Source organism: Onychostoma macrolepis, chromosome 16, assembly GCF_012432095.1.
Source record: "Onychostoma macrolepis isolate SWU-2019 chromosome 16, ASM1243209v1, whole genome shotgun sequence".
Taxonomy (NCBI): Eukaryota; Metazoa; Chordata; class Actinopteri; order Cypriniformes; family Cyprinidae; genus Onychostoma; species Onychostoma macrolepis.
In genome coordinates this window covers 14,997,485-15,013,124 of record NC_081170.1, presented here as the reverse complement: position 1 = coordinate 15,013,124, position 15,640 = coordinate 14,997,485, and the positions used below count along the sequence as shown (strand labels likewise).

Genomic DNA, 15,640 nt, shown 5'->3' with positions numbered 1-15,640 from the left:
CTTTGACGCAGATTGTAGTGTCCATGTGCCGCTCTGTCCGGTAGAGGGCGGTAAACATTCAGCTGAAGCACGGCAGCTTGGGTGAATCACTGTCAAAACTCCGCACACCTGGCACAAAACATCCGAATAAAAAGTAATGTTATGCTGTGCGCCTGCATTGATGCTAACTTGAATGGTGGTAAATCAATAAACGCGATTTTATAAGTAATATTTATAGTCTAAATATTAATAAATATGCGACTTTTCTGTTAAATTTGGTCCGTGTAAATCGGTTGATTGCTGAATTAGCCCAGACCCAGACATACACTTAGAATTAGGACTGTAGGGTAAAGTTAGATGTCAACACTAATTTCACTTCTCATTCTGCCTTTTTAGCATATGCTTGTCTGAAAGTCTGACTTGTACACCGCTAGCTGGATGTGAAAATGAATCCTCAGGATCCCCAAAAGATCATTCTGAACAGCACATGCACCGTCTCTCTGCATGACCGGTGAGAATTAGTCTTGCAGTCCTGCTATTATCGAAATGTAACGTAGTCCAGAAATACATTTGTTTACAGCACTGTAATGTTGTGTGATCCTCTGTTGTCTTGTTCTCCTCCCTGAAGCTTCACCAGTTTGCTGAAGCCTCTGCCGGCAGATGTAATGGACATCACAGCCGCAGTGAACCAGCAGACTGCAGCCTCGCTGAAGAACCAGCGCCTGGCTCTGGAGATGGCCAACAGACCTTCTGTGCTGGCCGCCCTTCATAACACATCTGTCAGGCACATTCTGTTTGATGAAATGCAAAACTCTCATAGCTGATGTTCTCTGATAGTAGACTAAATAGTTTCTGTGACTCTTCCTCTCTGCAGAATATAAATAATCAACTGTGCAAAGTGAGCATGAAGGCGAGACTCGGCTGTCCCGTGGGGAGAGGGGGCACCATGGGATTGCGGGGGCAAATGAGAGGAGGAGGCGGTGGCAGAAGAGGACTGGTCAAAGGATTTTACACAAGGAAAAGTGAGTGAGAGAGTAGATAAGACAAACGTCAGCATTACATTATATCGCATGTACATGCATGTATGTGTGTTTTGGGGTGCAGGCATAAGATGTCTGCGAGGGGTAGTCTCCTCTTTAGGTGTTCAGAAGGGGTGGAGCCAGCAACAGCGTGGAGGAAATGTGAATTGGACTGGACCAGTGGTAAACAGAGGTGGGGGAACCATTAGAAAGACAGGTGAGAACATGGAGGTCTGTAATATCTGTCCCAATAACCACACATAACAGTAAGTTGCACTTGACCACTTGTTTACTAACAGGACACATTTACTGTATTTGGCCTTAGTGTTCAAGTGGCCATGAAGAGTGAATACCGCAAGTGTGCAAAGAACACACTCACACTTTTATTTTCAGTACTTCACAATACTTTTAATGTACTCTTCTAAATTTCTGTATCAATCAAATGTGCAAAACATTACTAATTAAGTCTAATTCTAGTGAAAATCGAATTAATTTAACTTACACTTAAGTTTTTCTTGATATCGCACAATTGTGGGGTGCATGAGTTCATTGTTTGGCCCCAGACGTACGCAACTTGCATGCTGCCATCTTTGTATCTGTAAAACATTGGTTGTGAATAATTATTTTCATGCCGTACAAAAATAACACCATGAAAACCCCATTGCTCCATTTTGCACTGAAATTGTTAAATTTAAAGACCCAAATGATTAAAAAATAAACCTTAGCAACTCTTTCCTAATGTTTGGATTCTTCAGAAGGAAATGCAGAGCGGCAGGTGCCACATTCAGGAACAGCACAAGGTTTGGCAAACATTTCCATCTTACCAGTTCTTCTGTTGATTAGATAATAGTAGTTATCCTGCTTATTTAACTGCTTTGGGAAGTTTCTGATCAGCTGATTAAGTGTTGTTGATGTGTAAATCTGAGTGTTAATATTTTGGGTCAATCTTTGTGGCTTTATGGACGTAAATATAAAAAAAAGTTCTAAAAGTTGCATTGCTTTATTAGGATGATGATTTAAAAAAAATCTCAAAAGGTTAAGGACAGTTTGATTCCTTATGATCTAAACCCTTTGAATTTTAGTTTCTTTTTGACTAATCTTTTATGCACTAATCATACACTGGTTTATTATCCTGGAATGAAAAAGCCAACAACAGTCACAAAAATATATGCTAAATATGATTAGAATTGCCTGCATATTTGCTTAAATGTACAAATGTAGTTCCATTTGCTTTTTGGCTGTTGACATGTTCAGTGCATTCAGTTAGCATCAGAGAAGATTGCAGACACTTTTATGGAAACACTTTAAACAAATAGGCTCTTTTCCATTTCTTTTCAAATGGTGCAGATAAATTGATTTCTTGATTATTAATTTTCGCTCTGAGCACTAAAAAACTGGAAGATGTTTCTCTCTTTTTTTATTCATATTGTAAGATTATCATGCATATTTGTCACCTCACTGAAGTGATACGATTAGATTCAGTACATGCAAATGTTTTCAGCCATAACAATCATGCTGTTTTAGCAATAAAATAACTCCTGTTTATCTGCACAGTTGGCGCCCGTTTTACGGCTGTCAGTAGGGCACATTCAGGGTGCAGCCGGGCCAGATTCGACAGCCACCAGATTCCTTCTCGGGAGCAGTTGGATGAACAACTGGATGAGTACATGTCCATGACCAAGAGCCATCTGGATGCAGAGTTGGATGCATATATGGCTGAGGTGGATTTGGGTGACCGTGTGTGATTGAGCTCCACTGCATATTCCTTAGTTCAACCCTAACTAATGGAGCATGTAGTCTGACTTGCAGATAGACTGCTCTGTTACAGGGCTATTTGTCCTTATTGATTGACTCCAGCAGACTTGAACTAATTGTATATAGTTGCTGCGTCCCTCAGAGCTCTGCTGCTTAGGAACCTTTGACTTCCAGTTTGTTACACTAATTGAACAATAATTATTTTTCCCCCAGTCTTACTGAACAAGAAAGATTTGAAAGCTTTCCGAAGGCTTGTGCTGCATTCTAGGAAAACTCTTTAATAGTCCAGCATGATGTTGTTTCAGAGAAAACCGTTTCACTTTATTTGATAATTAGTTCCATTGAATACTCGCATTGAATGGACATGAATCACCCCTCAGTTAAAAGTTTACTATTTAATATTTTTATTAGCTGTTTGCAGTTAGAAACAAATGTGTTTAATAGCCAACATGACATCCTTTTCCTTGTGTTTTAGTCGTAAATTGAATCAAGAATTGTATAACACAAATAATAAGATTTCAAACTTATTTGGGTTATAACTGGTCTGTCGGAGCTACTTCATGTGCCAAGCATCTTTTCTTTTTCACAACAGGGTTTTGTATCATTCTGATTTGATTAGAATATGCAAGATTGACTGTACACATTTATATTGTTGGATTATGTGCTACAGGTGGTGATTAAAAATAAATAAAAAATTCATGTGGAACTGTTTAAACACACTCCTTGTGGTGATAGTTGGTTTTCCTATTCTTTAATAAAACATGTTTGTTAATTGCTATCTTTGTCTTGGGCTTCGTTTTTTCTTTATTTTTACTTTATTTTACATGCACTGGTAAAAAACAAACAAATTTGCAACAATTTGCTTTGTGATTTTTCTTGATCTATCACAGTCATGTATGGTGATTATTTTGAAAACCTCAGACCAAGGGTGAGTCAAATCAAAACACATCTACTAGGATCACTAATATAAAACAATTTCCTTTTTGCATTGCAGTAATGATGGACCAATGGAGGACCACAGAATTGTTTGTGCAGTATCCTGTTGCTGTGGAAACAACTGAGTTGGCCTCTCTTTAGAAATCCATTTTCACCAAAACTGTGTCCTTTCATGCTGTCATTTTGTAGATCAGTGCTTTTATATAAGAGAACCCGGGGAAAGATGTATTTGAGTGTGCTTCAGTTGGATCATGTTTATCCTTTTTCCCATAGCGTGTGGTACCCTGGATTATAGAAGTATCAGATAACTCAACCACTGAATCCCTCTGCACTCGAACCAGCATCCGGAGTTTCTGCCTGTGTCACAGGAGGATGAGGGTGTTCTTAGCACTTCAACAACTTCACACAGGTCCAGCTAAATGGCAGCCCATTTATTTACTCTGATGGAAATATACTGGTGGAAAAGTAACCTTCCAGTTTTGTGGCATTACACAACATTTTATTGCATTAAGAATGATAAATTCTGTTTCACATTCTCAAATATATTCTGAGGGTCTCAAACGTTTTTGATAATTAAGAGAGAAGTCTCTTCTGCTCCCGAAGGCTGCATTTATTTGATCAAAACTACAGTAAAAGAGTTATATTGTGAAATATCCTTACAATTTATGATAACTGTTTTCCATGTTTATATATCATAAAATGTAATTTATTCCTGTGATGGCAAAGCAAATTTTCAGCAGCCATTACTCCAGTCCTCAGTGTCACATGATCCTTCAGAAATTATTCTAATATGCTGATTTGCTGCTTGAGAAACATTTATCAATAACAAAAACAGTTGAAGCATTCAGTTCAGTAGCAGAAAACTGCTTCATGTTTTTGTGGAAACCATGATACTTTTTTTTTTCTTCTCAGGATGCTTTGATGAATAGAAAGTAAAAAAAAAAAAAAAAAACTTTAGTAACAAATCTTTACTGTCACTTTTGATCAGTTTAATAAATCCATGCTCATTAAACTGATTAGTTATAAATTTTTGTTTAATCCAAACTTTTGAGTAGTAGTGTATTATGGTTTCCACAAAAAAAAAAAACATTAACCAACACAGCTATTTTTAGCAATGATGATAAGAAGAAATGTTTTTAAGCAGCAAATCAGCACATTAGAATAATTTCTGAAGGATCATGCGACACTAACAAATGAAGTAATGGTTGCTGAAAATTCAGCTTTGTCACTGAGGGTAAAATTATTGTTGTTGTTGTTGTTAGGAAATACAGAACACAAGAAATTGGAGTTTGAAGAGAATTTTGATAAATGATAGATGAGTTCCCACCAGGGGGTGCTAGATGTTTGTAGTTTCCTATAGTTTAAACATCCCAACCCAGTAGGTTTGGGATAATATATGATTTAAGAAAATCGTCCCACAGAAAATTTAAATTGCAGTAGTTTAATTAGTATTTCAGTAGCTATTACATTGCTATGGTCCATTTCAGTGTTGCTGACTGCATCATATTATTCCAGAATTGCAATAAGTTATGTATTATCTTAGGATCTGCTGCTCCTCACATTACGGTCACCTCTTTGATCAAAGAGTCGGAATCTGAATGCGAGGAGGTGACCCACTCCTTATTTTCTTCAATAAAATGAGAACACCACAGACCTTTTATTTTCATGCTTCCATAGGCATTTAATCTGAATTTATATGTAAAATAAAAGCCTTCATCTTTGCCCCCTGCAACATGTTTTTGGTGCTTCAAGCACTTCAGAATCACACTGTTTTCTATATCTGTCCTTGGCTGTTAAGGTTTGTTTAAGCATCCAGAAACACTATGTGGTCTGAATCCAATCTTCTTCATCAAGCCAAAGCTCACCCCAGGGAGGCTGTCGGTGTTCATTCAAGGAGTGAGTAAATGTTCTTTTGTTTGATTTATGCTGCTATCGTAGAGAGTTGTAGGTTTGTTGTTTGTTTACACACTCACGGTTCTACAATATTAATTATTAAGCATGTTTTACATTCCTGCTCTGTTATAGAAGAGGAATCATGAGCTGTGAAATGTTTCAGACGGCAACAACATATGAGCTAAATGCCACTTGCTGTGCCATTTAAGACCCTGTTTATCAATTCAGCCAGTTTTCAGTTGGAAACAGGTAAAAGCTATCGTGTCACGCCTTTATTGTGTGCTGTGACATACTTTTTTTTTTTTCAGCCACCATCATGCATTGGTTCTTAGCAGGAGCCAATTTGACTTGTGAGCTGCCACCCTTCTCCCTTCTTTCCTGATCTCTTGTGTTTAGACTGTATTGTGCCACACTGAGGACCAGAGGAGGGTTGCCATGGCATTCCTGACAACAGCACTTCATTCAGCAGGAGATGGTGTCAGAGATGAAAGCAGCTTTGTAGAATGACGCTGGCTGTCTCCCCTTTGGCCCTTGTTTGAATGCGGTGCAAGGTGTGTGAAGATAAAGAATCTGGAATAAGTTTACATGGGCAAGGGCGTCACTTTAGCATGATTGCCATCACCATCCTGAGAAACTTGAGAAATCCTGAGAAATCTCTAAAAACTGTTGTTTATCATCACAAGTGACATTTATAACCACTTGTTCAACACTGGTATTAATGTGTATAATACTCATACTCTCTGAGCTTTGTGCTGCTCACTGAGCACAGATTTTCATTGTGTGTTTTATGAAGTTTTGAGACAGCTAAATATAAAGTCTCATTAAAGTGTACTGACACAAAAAGAGAAGAGAGCTGAGGTTCATCTACAGCCACACATTTTTATTTTCAGACAGTCTGGATTAGAATAAAAAATGAATGATGTGGGACTGGTGTGATCCCCCCCCCCCCATCAGGATGATGATGTCATGTTATCGCTTGGTTTATTCTCTTCAGTTTGAAACAACACTCTGACATGTTAAATGTTCTCATATGGGGTCTGAAAGTCTGATTTGCCCACTCAACATGACTGATAGTTTAAGGTGTCATGCTTGTAATACAAGATGCACCTCTTTGACAGTGTAACCATTACTGTCAAGCAGAACACACCAACCATCCTGCCTTGAAACCTAACCTCTAAGATGACCAATTGGCTATATTGATATGTAGCAAAAATCTAATAAGTGCAACAGTGATCATGTTGTCACTCATTATGATTTATACATCATATGAAAGCTGAATAAATCTGGAATCTGAGGGTCAAAAAAATCTAAATATTGAGAAAATTGCCTTTAGAGTTGTCTAAACGAAGTCCTTAGCATTGTATATTACTAATCAAAAATTAAGTTTTGATATATTTACGTTAGGAAATTTACAAAATATCTTCATGGAACATGATCTTTACTTAATATCCTAATGATTTTTGGCATAAAAGAAAAATCGATAATTTTGACCCATACAATGTATTGTTGGCTATTGCAACAAACGACTGGTTTTGTGGTCCAGGATCACAAATGGTGTGAAAAGCACATCTTAAGAAGTAGGTCAGTTTTTCAGAACGGCTGTCTGAGACAATCAAAGTAGGTGCTCACTGCTGGGAGAGAGATGTGAGAGTTGTAATCAACTATAAACCCAACCTTTTTGGGAACACCTACAGGTAAAAGTGCCCATTTCTCAACCTCAGATAGCTTGACAGTGTTTTCTCCTTTTTTTACTGTTATTTCTCCCTCAATGTTCCAAACACACTTTATGAAATCTGGGGCTTAATAGTACACTTACTTTTTTGCCAGTATCATATGACAGAAATATTAAGAGTAGTTTGCTGTTATGCTATAGTACATTCTTTCTATATAAAACTCATCTGCTGTGCTTCAACTGGCTTTGAATTGAGAACAGCACACTTTGCTTTACTCAAAGATCTTGTCATGTTTTACAGAAATCTTATATATGGACATGCTGTGGGCTTGTTTTTGCAAATTAGTAGCTGTGGGCACACATCGCTCTCTCTCATTTAAAATAATCCAAAATCCGGATACATCAAACAATAGAACAAGGGTTAGAACAAGACATTTTTTTGCATAATTAAATACGGAAACTATACGGAATTCTAAGTGAACGAGGACCGTGTCTTTGGATTTCCAGCTTGATATGGTGCTTGCTGTTTCAACCGATGATTATTTTAATGGTTGTTTAACTTTTTTCTGGGACAGAGAATAAGTGGGTGCATAATGTGCTGAGTTTTTTAAGATAATGTGACACTAGTTCTGTGTTCTTTAGATATCCAGATCTCCTCCTCCAACCTGCTATAACTGTAAATCCTAAAATGACTTTAGTTGTTCCTTTGCATTAGTCACTCTGAACGCACTGTACTCAGATAGCAGTTGTTCACAAAGCCCCTCTAACACAGAGCTGGGATTTTAATGCCATGGTAACACAGAATAGACTATAATTAAATAGAACTTCTTGATAATTGACAAGCTGAAGAGTCATTTTAAAATGTTTGTGCTTTATTCATTAGAAATCCGCACGTAATAAGTCATGGTGTTTGATAAAAGGAATGTCATTCATTAGCCTTTTTTTGAGTGAGGCAGATCTGATTAGCAAACTAGGGTCCAGAATTTGCTAAACTATATGTTTAGTTCCCACTAGTGCATGTAAAGCTCACTCTGTGTGTTTATGCACAATGTTTATGCTTCTATATTTTGTTTCTGCATGCAGTTGTACTCCAAAGTAACACAAGCATGTCCAGCTGCTGTCATTTCCTGCTGCTCACCAGAATGAGAATGAGAAAGAGAGCAAAGATGGGAGCCACTCTGGAGGCAGGAGCTGTCCTGCTTTAGGACCAGCAATGATTGCAGTTTAAGGTGTGTTTACACAATGACAAAAAGCACAAGAACAGCTCTATTATGACAGTTTCATTGTCGGTCCAATACTGCTGCCTGTGTGCTGTGTGCTAGACTGAACAATCTCACTGGTTTTTCTGTCTCAATTTTTGCTTTCCTTAAATAAGGGAATGGTTATAAAGGAAAGAAATATGGAGATAGAGATAGATGATGGAAGGGGAAATGTTGGGAGAGAGAGAGAGGGAGGGAGATGCTATTGTGTTGCATCCTGTTTTGGTAATTCTATCCATCTGACCATCCCGGGGCTCTCTGAAGGGGGATGAAGGACACTGATCTGAGTTTAGTTTGGGTCTTTCTTTTTTAAACCTTAAAGCAGAGTTTCTTAACCTTTTTCATTTTTATTTTATTATTATTATTATTTTTTTTTTTTGTAGTCTGACAGCCCCATCAGTAATGCTCACATTCTTTTCATTGACCTTAACCGGAATTGTTTCTTTTGAAATATTAAAAATATTCTTCATAAATGTTATTAAAGTATCTCTTAAACATAAATCAAACAATACTGTAGGTGAAAAAGCACATGTATTCTCCTAAAAGTGTCACTCAATTTATAAACCCATTATTGATTTCTTTCCTTAAAAATAGGGATTCACAATATATCAATACCATATTAATTATCTGCCAAGTTTTTTTCTTTAAATAATATGTTATTTTTATTATAAATGTTATTTATAATAAAGTGTTGGCTAATTAGCATTAGCAATATGCATTTCTTCATTTTCTTTATTATATAGATTACCTTTGCTGTCATTTGACTTTTAGTTAAGTTCATCTTTAAAAACACTAATAATTCAACAAATTAATTAAATTTTAATAACACTGTTAAATGTGGTATTCAGCAAATCTCAAAATGAATATCCAGTATAATACTATAATACCTAAATGTACTTTGTAGTTTTTGTTGTAGACATTTGTTTTGAATTTATTCAGACAAAATAATATAGAATTTTAGTATCAGCCATTTATTGATTACTGGCCATAACATTAATAATAATTGTTTATCAACCATAATTTTAATTGTGCATTCCTGCTTAGAAAGGAACCAAAAAATCATAATATTAATCATGATTTATGTTTTTTCGAAATTTAAATTCAACATTTTTAAAATCACATACTTTCCAAGTACTCCCTTGAACCTGCTGAAGTATGTATTTCTGGTTGGGAATCACTACCATAAAGAATTATACACCCTTTTAATTCACTTATCTATGCACTGCAATGTATTACAACAACAAAAAAAGAAGAGGATGGATGTCTAGTCTATAGAATTACCCGTAATTCTAGATTTGCGACATGCATATCATACCTTATGACTATTATTTGGACATTCCATTAAAAAAATCTTAATGACTGGCTTTGAATATAAATGTCAGAGTCGTGCTGGAACACTGCTGGCTGAAAGCTCAAAAAATAATCTCTCATAAGTAACACACAAACACACCATCGGCTTACAGAAACCAAGGAGACGCTATGCAGCTCCACGGACACACAAACACTCAGCTGAAGAAGGTTAGTAGAGATTGAACTCAAAATGTGTGGAGAGCAGATAGAGCTTGTCCTGACCCATAGGGGCACATCTTGCTGGGCAGCTGGAAACGGTTCTGACCTGCCTCTCATAAGGGTCACAACAAATGACAGTGAAGGGATATCAGCTCACAAAAGCATTTAAACTTTTGTAACCTCACTGCTGTGGCCATATGGACCACCACTTTCAGCCCTGTACTTACTAAGGCACAGTAAGGTCTTTCTGAAACAATTAAAAATATTTCCACACTACACCTGGAGAACACTTTAATACTTTACAGTAAGGTTTGATTTGTTAACATTATTTAATACACTAGGGATCATGAAGCACCAGTGCACAATACATCAACAGCATCTGTTCATAAAGCTAATTTCTACATGCATTATGCTAATACATTTGTAACATATCAGGTTAAATGAAAATTAATGTATTATGAACAATAGTCTATTTTAAAATCAATATTTGCCTTTAATTGTTGTTAGCAATTGAATCAAATTGTACAACATCATAAAATATCTACTATGTCTTAATGAATCTTTAGTGACAGGTCAAAGGTTTGTAATAATTACATTTCTTTTTAAATTATGTTATATAAATAATCTTTTGCTCACCAACGATGCAATTCCTTGATCAAAAATACAATAAAACAGTAATATTGTGAAATCACTTTAATATGCTAATTTGGTGCTCCAGAAACATTTCTGATTATTAACAACACTTTTATTCATCAAAGACATGTGAAATTGATCAAAAGTGATAGTAAAGACATTTATAATGTTAGATTATAAATCAGCTCCAGATCAGCTTATTAGAATGATTTCTGAAGGATCATGTGACACTGAAGACTGGAGGAATGGCAGCTGAAAATTCATTTGAAAAATATTTGATTATAAAACAGATACATTTTATTGGAATAATATTTCACAATAGTGCTGTTTTTTGATTAAATAAATGCAGGCTCGGTGAACATAAGATATTTCTTTCAAAAACATTTGAAAGGTCTTAATTATTTTTAACCTTCGAACAGTAGTGAATGTTGCATGCATCAATTTTTTACTCAGTGTCTAATATTTAGTTCACTTTTGAATAGTCACTAATGGAGAAAGAGTTCTTTGCTCACATTTAGCTACCAGCAGGAGATGACAGGGTCATATAACTAGCCAAACCTTGACCTCTTATTTCTTGTAGGTAATATTCAGCTATGGTTATTCAATACACGGTAGAAGCTAATGGATTTTGATGCCATTGATTTCCTCTGACTTGAAATTAGAGGTGTGTTTTCATTGTTGATTTTTTTTTTTTTTATAGCTGAGAACATTTGGAAGTGCTTCTCTGACCAAAGGGTCCACCTTTACCCTGCTGGAATAGAGAAAAGAGAATGCATTAAAACACATCAGGGCTGATCTTCCCTCTCTCACTCCCTCTCTCTCTCTTCCTGCCGGCAGTAACTGCAGCTGAGAGGCATTAATACCCTCAGAACCCTGGAGCATGGCAGGGAATGCAGCTCAACACAGAGATGAGGTGGAGCTTTCTGTGAGGTAATGTGATTTGAGAAAATCACTGCTGCTCTTGGCACTCTGAATGACACACAGTCAGCCTGTGGGGATGAGTTTCACAGAGGCAGCGATGTGTTTTGTGCTGTGCTGAGTGGACTGTCACAGGATTGTATCAGCTCATGTTGAGGAGACCAGAAGACACCATGTATAAAAGGTACTTAAGAGAGTTTTCTGTTCTGCTTGTTTGGAGTTTGATATGTAGTTAATTGATATTTTTTTAACTATGTGATTTGGTATTACATTTTAGATCAGTGCTTCTTTAGTGGGACTTTTTTTTTTTCTAGGACTTTTTTACACTGGACATGTGGCAAACCTGTATTTATAATGTAGTTGGGTTGTATTTTCTTATACCCTATAGCTACTTTTCAAAGATGAGCACATATCACTCAAGCTGCCCATGTTGGCATCTGACTACGTTTGACTAGCTTTCTACCAAGTGACGGATTCATTTCTGGCAAAACATCTTGGAGTTTGATGCACAACCTTTGAAGTGATCAAGAGATATCCAAAAAGCATAATTAAACGTATATTTGCATTCTGTTATTTGCATTGTATTATCCCCCCTCAGTGCTCAGTGTATTTCTATTATTTTTTGCAACCCATCATTTGAGAGCAACTGATTTTCTAAGGAGAATAATTTTCATGTTTTCTACAGGCATGAGGTGTATTTTTTAGCTGTGATTGGATGCATTCAGGTATTTCTGTCATATAGAGTTTGTTTTTTTATTTGTCTCTTTGTATTGCCTTCTGTTGCATGATATGAACACCGTTTCAACAGAAATAGCATAGAATTAGTTTTTTCTTAGAAATTAATATAAAAGAGTTTGTTATTTTTTTTTATTTTATTTTTTTAGATTGGAACGTCTGGTAGCACTTTACAATAAGCTTCAATTTATTATTTTTAATTAATGCATAAGGTATCATGAACTAGCAAGGAACAATACTTTTACAACATCTATTATGTTAATCTGTACATGCTAATAGATCATTTCTTGTTGTATAAATTAACATTTCTAAAAATTAATATTAACTCATATGAATGAATTATGATAAAATTGATGTTGACAATGGAGCCTTATTGTAAAGTGTTACTAGCTATTTTTTAGCATTCCCTTTCACTTCAATGGTGGTTGCTTGGTTGCCGCAAGACCCCCCAAACTACATTATTTGAAATTTGTCCACTTTGCTCATTGTGGCTCAGTTCTGCATCCAGGTTTTTATGAGCCAATCACATCAGCTTCGTAAAAATAAAGATATTTTGGCACAACTTTATCTGTGACTTGGTAGCAGCTAGCCAAACTAGCCAAATATGGACAGGTTGTGTGCTATGCATTCATCCTTAAAATCAACCAAAGTACCCTCCCCTTCCACAATTATTATTATTTACTTTTTTCCCATAACCTGTGTTGTCTGTTTTCAACTATAACCAACAAACCTTTCAACTATAACCTATAAAATTGAACCTGCAATATAAAATGCTTTCTGTTAGATTTTTTGAAATGTGCAGGCCATAAGATAAATTCAACCAGGAGTAAGTTCTACTTTGAACACGGAAGTTTTAATTTAGTTTTCTTCCTTTTTTCCCTTGTGTGTGTATGTTACGGTTAGCTGTTGTGTAACTGTTTGTTGGGCAATTATATGTGAGTGAATATGTGTTTGTGTATGCGTTGTAAGGTTTGGATATATTTAAGAAAAAATCTAATAATAAACTAACTAAAGTACAAGACTAGGATAATGGAATTTCTTCTCAGAGTTGAAAATAAGATTAGTTCATTTGGAAATAGGCTATACCTTCGCTGACCCACGTATAGAGTGAATGGATTAGTGAAACAGCAAAATCAAAAACCATTTAAAAACACCTTTCTATTTTAATACCTTTTCAAAGAGTATTTGAAGTGTGTCCAAGTACAAAAATAACCTGTAAGTACATAAGTAAAAAGATAAATCTTTTTGTGTCTAGTGTTCCTGATCAGTTGGAAGTTTGAGCGGCTGTGACATGAGTCTGTTGCTCTGGTTCGGTGGAGCCAGACCGTTTCTGCTGCTTTTGATCCTGCTGTGCTGTGGGACCCTGCCGATCTGGACCAATACCAGCAGACACCAAGGGTCCCGCAGACCTGTGCACAACCACACCGATGACATCATACTGGCTGTCATACTCCCTCAGCACAATACGTCCTACCCCTGGGCATGGCCTCGTGTGGGACCCGCACTGGACCGGGCCGTTGCTCGCATCAATGCCGACCCCACCCTGCTGCCCCGGCACCATGTCCGGCACATCTTTGCCAACAGCGAGAATGGGGACGGTATCTGCTCAGAGTCCATCGCCCCCCTCATGGCCGTAGACCTGAAGTTCGAACACAACCCGTGGGCTTTCATAGGGCCCGGCTGCGACTATACCTCCTCACCCGTTGGGCTGTTCACTGCTCATTGGGGCCTCCCCATGATCACGGCAGGGGCCCCTGCCGTAGCTTTCATGCAGATGGAGATGTACACCTCTATCACCAACACCGGCCCCACACATAAGAAACTAGGCGAGTACGCCCTCCACCTCTACAAGCATTTTGGGTGGCACCAACACACCCTGCTGATGTTTAGTGATACCAAAATGGGAGAAAGGGCCTGCTACTTTGCCTTGGAGGGGCTTTACACAGAGATGCATGAGGACAACATCACCACCATGGACCTGGTGTTCGAGGAGAACAAAGGGCCAGTTAACTATTCCAACCTCCTGCACAAGATCCAGGATGATGGAAGAGGTGAGTGGCTTGTTTTTGTTGCTTTGCTAGAACAGTCTGCATCTAATTGGGCATCTGTCCTTGTGTTAATGCATGTCCAGTGCTTCTGAGATCTGGATTTTAAAATCCACTTAGCCTCACTTGTCTCCATACCAACTGACTTCTAGATATGACACTGAGGTTAGAGGTCAAATTTGTGACGCATAAATGAGGAAAACCTTTTATCATGAGACCATTATAATAGCAGTGCCACAATGCTGAATTTGAACAGATGCTAGAGCAGAAAATAATTGCAAAATAGCAGAGAAAAGACAGAGACATTTTCTAGTAAAAGGTGTGGGTATTTATTGTTACAGGGAAGTGGGGGTGCAGACAGTATCTGCAGACATTTTAAGCATTTTCTGTGCTGTATTTGGGGGAAATCTGTGGAAGCTGAATGACTGAATTTTTCGTCTACGGAAACCTGTATGATTTCATCTTCTAAAGAATACAAAATTAGATATTTTGAAGGATGTCTCAGTGTTTTTTGGTCCATATAATGAAAGTCAATAGGATCGAATGTTGTTGTATTAATTGTGTTCTCTAGTCATACGGGTTTGAAACGACATGAGGGTTAGTAAATGTCAGAATTTTTGGGTGAACTATGCCTTTAAATGCTTACAGAAAAGTTTTGTGTGTATATATATATATATATATATATATATATATATATATATATATTTATTATTGTTTGTTTGTTTATTGAAATTCGTGATGGTTTCAGTATATCAAATAGATGCTAGAAGCTTCTTTTACCACAAGGAACCATAAGAGTGAGTGCAAAGTCTTATTGAGTGACCTTGCACCTGTCTGTGCCAGCATATTTTTTCCCCTGAGCTTGATTTGTGCTGCACGCCGTCAGTCAGATTGAAATACTCCAAGAGGTGCTGCTCAAGGAATATGGGTTTAATTGCATGTGGACTAACATTATACTAATTTAGTGTAATATCATGCAAATTATGACTGACAAGGAGTGAAGGAGAAGGTTAGAGAAACAGGAAATGTTTAGAGTAAGAGTATTTTTGTTGCTTTCCTCAGCCATTATTTAACAACTTCTATGGCGTAACTACTATATATAATTTTTATATAGTTTTTTTATTTTGTAATATGCTTGATTCAGGCCTGACTCAAATGTGAGTCTTTTATGAGCACCTGATCTCAGTATGCCAGAGTACTTGCACTGACCAGCAGTAGGAGATTCAATTTTATAGTTATAGTTTTATAGTTTTTGTGATGTAGTGCATCACAAAATTGAGCTTGTTA

At 36.9% G+C, this 15,640-nt stretch overlaps 2 protein-coding genes across 7 annotated transcripts in view; both read left to right on the top strand.

Annotated features, from left to right (window-relative positions):
* The first annotated feature begins 6 nt into the window (after positions 1-6).
* On the top strand, positions 7-3,506 carry chtopb (chromatin target of PRMT1b). 4 transcript variants are annotated; one of them, XM_058746674.1, is made up of 7 exons: positions 7-133; positions 376-490; positions 608-758; positions 854-1,001; positions 1,108-1,215; positions 1,754-1,798; positions 2,553-3,506. In XM_058746674.1, exons 2-7 carry the CDS (start codon positions 426-428, stop codon positions 2,741-2,743), a joined length of 708 nt encoding a protein of 235 aa, XP_058602657.1. In that variant the 5' UTR covers positions 7-133; positions 376-425; the 3' UTR covers positions 2,744-3,506. The 4 variants fall into 4 exon arrangements, with proteins under 4 accessions (XP_058602657.1, XP_058602653.1, XP_058602654.1 ...); XM_058746670.1 differs by having other exon boundaries at positions 1,084-1,215; positions 2,553-3,504; XM_058746671.1 differs by having other exon boundaries at positions 48-178; positions 1,084-1,215; positions 2,553-3,504.
* An 8,077-nt stretch (positions 3,507-11,583) lies between these two features.
* The window catches only part of npr1b (natriuretic peptide receptor 1b), a 38,075-nt gene continuing 34,018 nt past the window's right edge, over positions 11,584-15,640 (top strand). For 2 of the 3 annotated variants that reach the window (XR_009266523.1, XM_058747842.1), the window contains exons 1-2: positions 11,584-11,757; positions 13,564-14,359. Coding sequence is in view for 2 of the 3 variants with exons in the window: in XM_058747842.1 (XP_058603825.1) it covers positions 13,600-14,359 (760 nt within the window). In the remaining variant the exon portion in view is untranslated. Of the gene's footprint in view, positions 11,758-12,258; positions 12,299-13,563; positions 14,360-15,640 lie in introns of those variants that run through there. The other variant, XM_058747844.1, reaches the window with a different exon arrangement.